We start from the raw sequence: 1,886 nt of genomic DNA, 5'->3' as shown, positions 1-1,886 counted from the left end.
CCTGCTGGCGCGGAGGGCATCGCTGGACGAAGGCGCCTGCGTGCCTGCCCCCTGTTGATTTGTAAACCGTCCTTTACCCCCTGTCTCTCCCTGTGTGCGTGTGTGTTGTTGTTTTCATTGTCACTGTTGTTAGAAGCTCTAGAGTTTTGTTGTTGTTGTTGTTGTTTTTTTTTTGTTTTTCATTCACGCCTGTTTGTTTGGCTTTGTTTGTTTGTTTCTGTCGCTCTCGCCCTCTCACCGCGTGCCTCGCGTCCGTGGGTGCGTTGGGGAAGGGGGGCCGCCGCCGCCGCCGCCGCCGCTGCGGAGTGTGGCCCGCCGCGTGTGCGCGTGCGGAGGAGTCTAGCGGCGCGGGCCGCCCCGCGGCTTTGCGGCTCCGCGTGAAGGAACGAGGAGAAAATAGAAAACGAATTTGACGAAGGAAACACACGCGCGCGCGCAAAAAAAAAAAACGGGAATGCGTGGATAAATGCGGCTGAGGTCTGCCCCGCGCCCCTCACTGGCTCTCACCCCGTCCCTGCGTGTGTGTGTGTGTGTGTGTAGAGCGCCCACTGCGTCTCGGCTGGGCGGGGCGGAGCGAGTGGAGGGGGCCGCTGGAAGGGCAGACGCGATGTGCCTTTTGGGACGGCTCTCTCTCGCACTCTCTCGCACTCTCTCTTCCGCTCTTCCTCCCTCTGCGTGGGCGTGGGCGCTGGTGCCCGGCGGCCCTGGCGTGCAGCGGCGCACCGCACCACAACACCCACACTTTTACCTGCCATGCCGAGAGAGAAGACGGGGCAAAAACGAAAAGAAACACAAAGAAAAGAAAAAAAACATTTGGTGCCTGTCGGTTGCTTAGATCCTGGACGAAAAACAAGAAGAGACAACAAAAAAAAAGGGTGAATCCATAACTACGCTGCACACATATATATATATATATGTGTGTGTGTGTGTATGGCTGTATGCATTTCTACAAGGCGAAGGGAAAGCGCATTGCTTGGTGGTGAGTTGGCGTGCAGCTTGTCGCATGTGCCGCTCCGCGGTGTTGAATAGTTTATTGGATGTTTTGTCTTTCTTCTTGTCTTTTTTTATTTCTTCTTCTTCTTCCTCTCTGTCTCTCTCCCTCTCCCGCTCGGTCTGCCCGTGTGTGTGTGTGTGTGTTCTGTGAAACACCGTCGCTTCTTTTTTTTTGCCGCGCGGGGTCGAACGCTGAAGAAAAGAGAAGTTCGTAGGGAAGAAGTGCGGGGGGGGGGTAAACCAGCGCGGAGCGAATATAATTAACCTGGAAGGAGGAGCAGCGGCACTCACACGCTTTACATTGCTAAAGGAGAGGGGTGCGGTGGTCTGCAGGGCAATCCAACATAAGTAAAGAAGGGGAGAGTATATATTTATATATACATATTCGCTCCTCTGCGTGACCGCTAGTGTGTGTGTGTGTGTGTGGCGACGGAGCTCACGTATCGGCTGCAACAAGAACGGGGCACACTGCGTGCGAGCACGTGCCCACCACCTTGTGTTGGTTTAGTTCCATAGTCCTTCCACGGCGGCTTGCATGGCGTCCTTCGCCGCCCGCTCGGCCGTACTGTCCTCGTTGCCGTGCCTCTCCACCGTGACGAACATGACCGAAAGGGGGGGGCACTACCGTTTCGTCGCTGGTGGAGGCGCGAAGCCGGGGGCCGCCGCCGCCCTCCCGCCGGCATCGACCCCGCACACGCAGGAGCACGCCCACCGCCCGTGCGTGGAGGAACGAGCGCTAACGCGCCGCTCCGGCAGCAAGCGGGACCGCGAGACCGCCGCCGCCACAGACGTCGGCTACTCCAAGGAGGAGCATAAGGCGGCCACGCGGCGAGCAGCGGACCGCGCAGAAGACACCTCAGCGCCCGCCCGGAAGCACCCAAAAGTGACGTACA

The 1,886-nt window shown here is 58.2% G+C and overlaps 1 protein-coding gene across 1 annotated transcript, besides 8 other annotated features; it reads left to right on the top strand.

Moving 5' to 3' along the window:
• Positions 1-99: 99 nt before the first annotated feature.
• Positions 100-180: a microsatellite.
• Positions 146-221: a sequence feature (A-rich).
• Positions 222-515: 294 nt separating this feature from the next.
• Positions 516-538: a microsatellite.
• An 87-nt stretch (positions 539-625) lies between these two features.
• Positions 626-673: a sequence feature (GA-rich).
• Positions 674-775: 102 nt separating this feature from the next.
• Positions 776-810: a microsatellite.
• Positions 811-1,048: 238 nt separating this feature from the next.
• Positions 1,049-1,118: a sequence feature (GA-rich).
• A 1-nt stretch (position 1,119) lies between these two features.
• Positions 1,120-1,143: a microsatellite.
• Positions 1,144-1,400: 257 nt separating this feature from the next.
• Positions 1,401-1,419: a microsatellite.
• A 109-nt stretch (positions 1,420-1,528) lies between these two features.
• Tco025E_03111 (protein kinase) lies at positions 1,529-1,885 on the top strand (the record flags this gene model as incomplete). The annotated part of the gene is made up of 1 exon (XM_029370033.1): positions 1,529-1,885. A coding segment is annotated over one exon (357 nt), but the record flags the coding sequence as incomplete, so codon positions are not given.
• Between the last annotated feature and the right edge of the window lies 1 nt (position 1,886).

Source organism: Trypanosoma conorhini (assembly GCF_003719485.1).
Source record: "Trypanosoma conorhini strain 025E chromosome Unknown Tco_14.4_contig_00135, whole genome shotgun sequence".
NCBI lineage: Eukaryota > Euglenozoa > Kinetoplastea > Trypanosomatida > Trypanosomatidae > Trypanosoma > Trypanosoma conorhini.
Note: the sequence above shows the minus strand (reverse complement) of the source record. Positions and strands in the feature narration are given on the sequence as shown.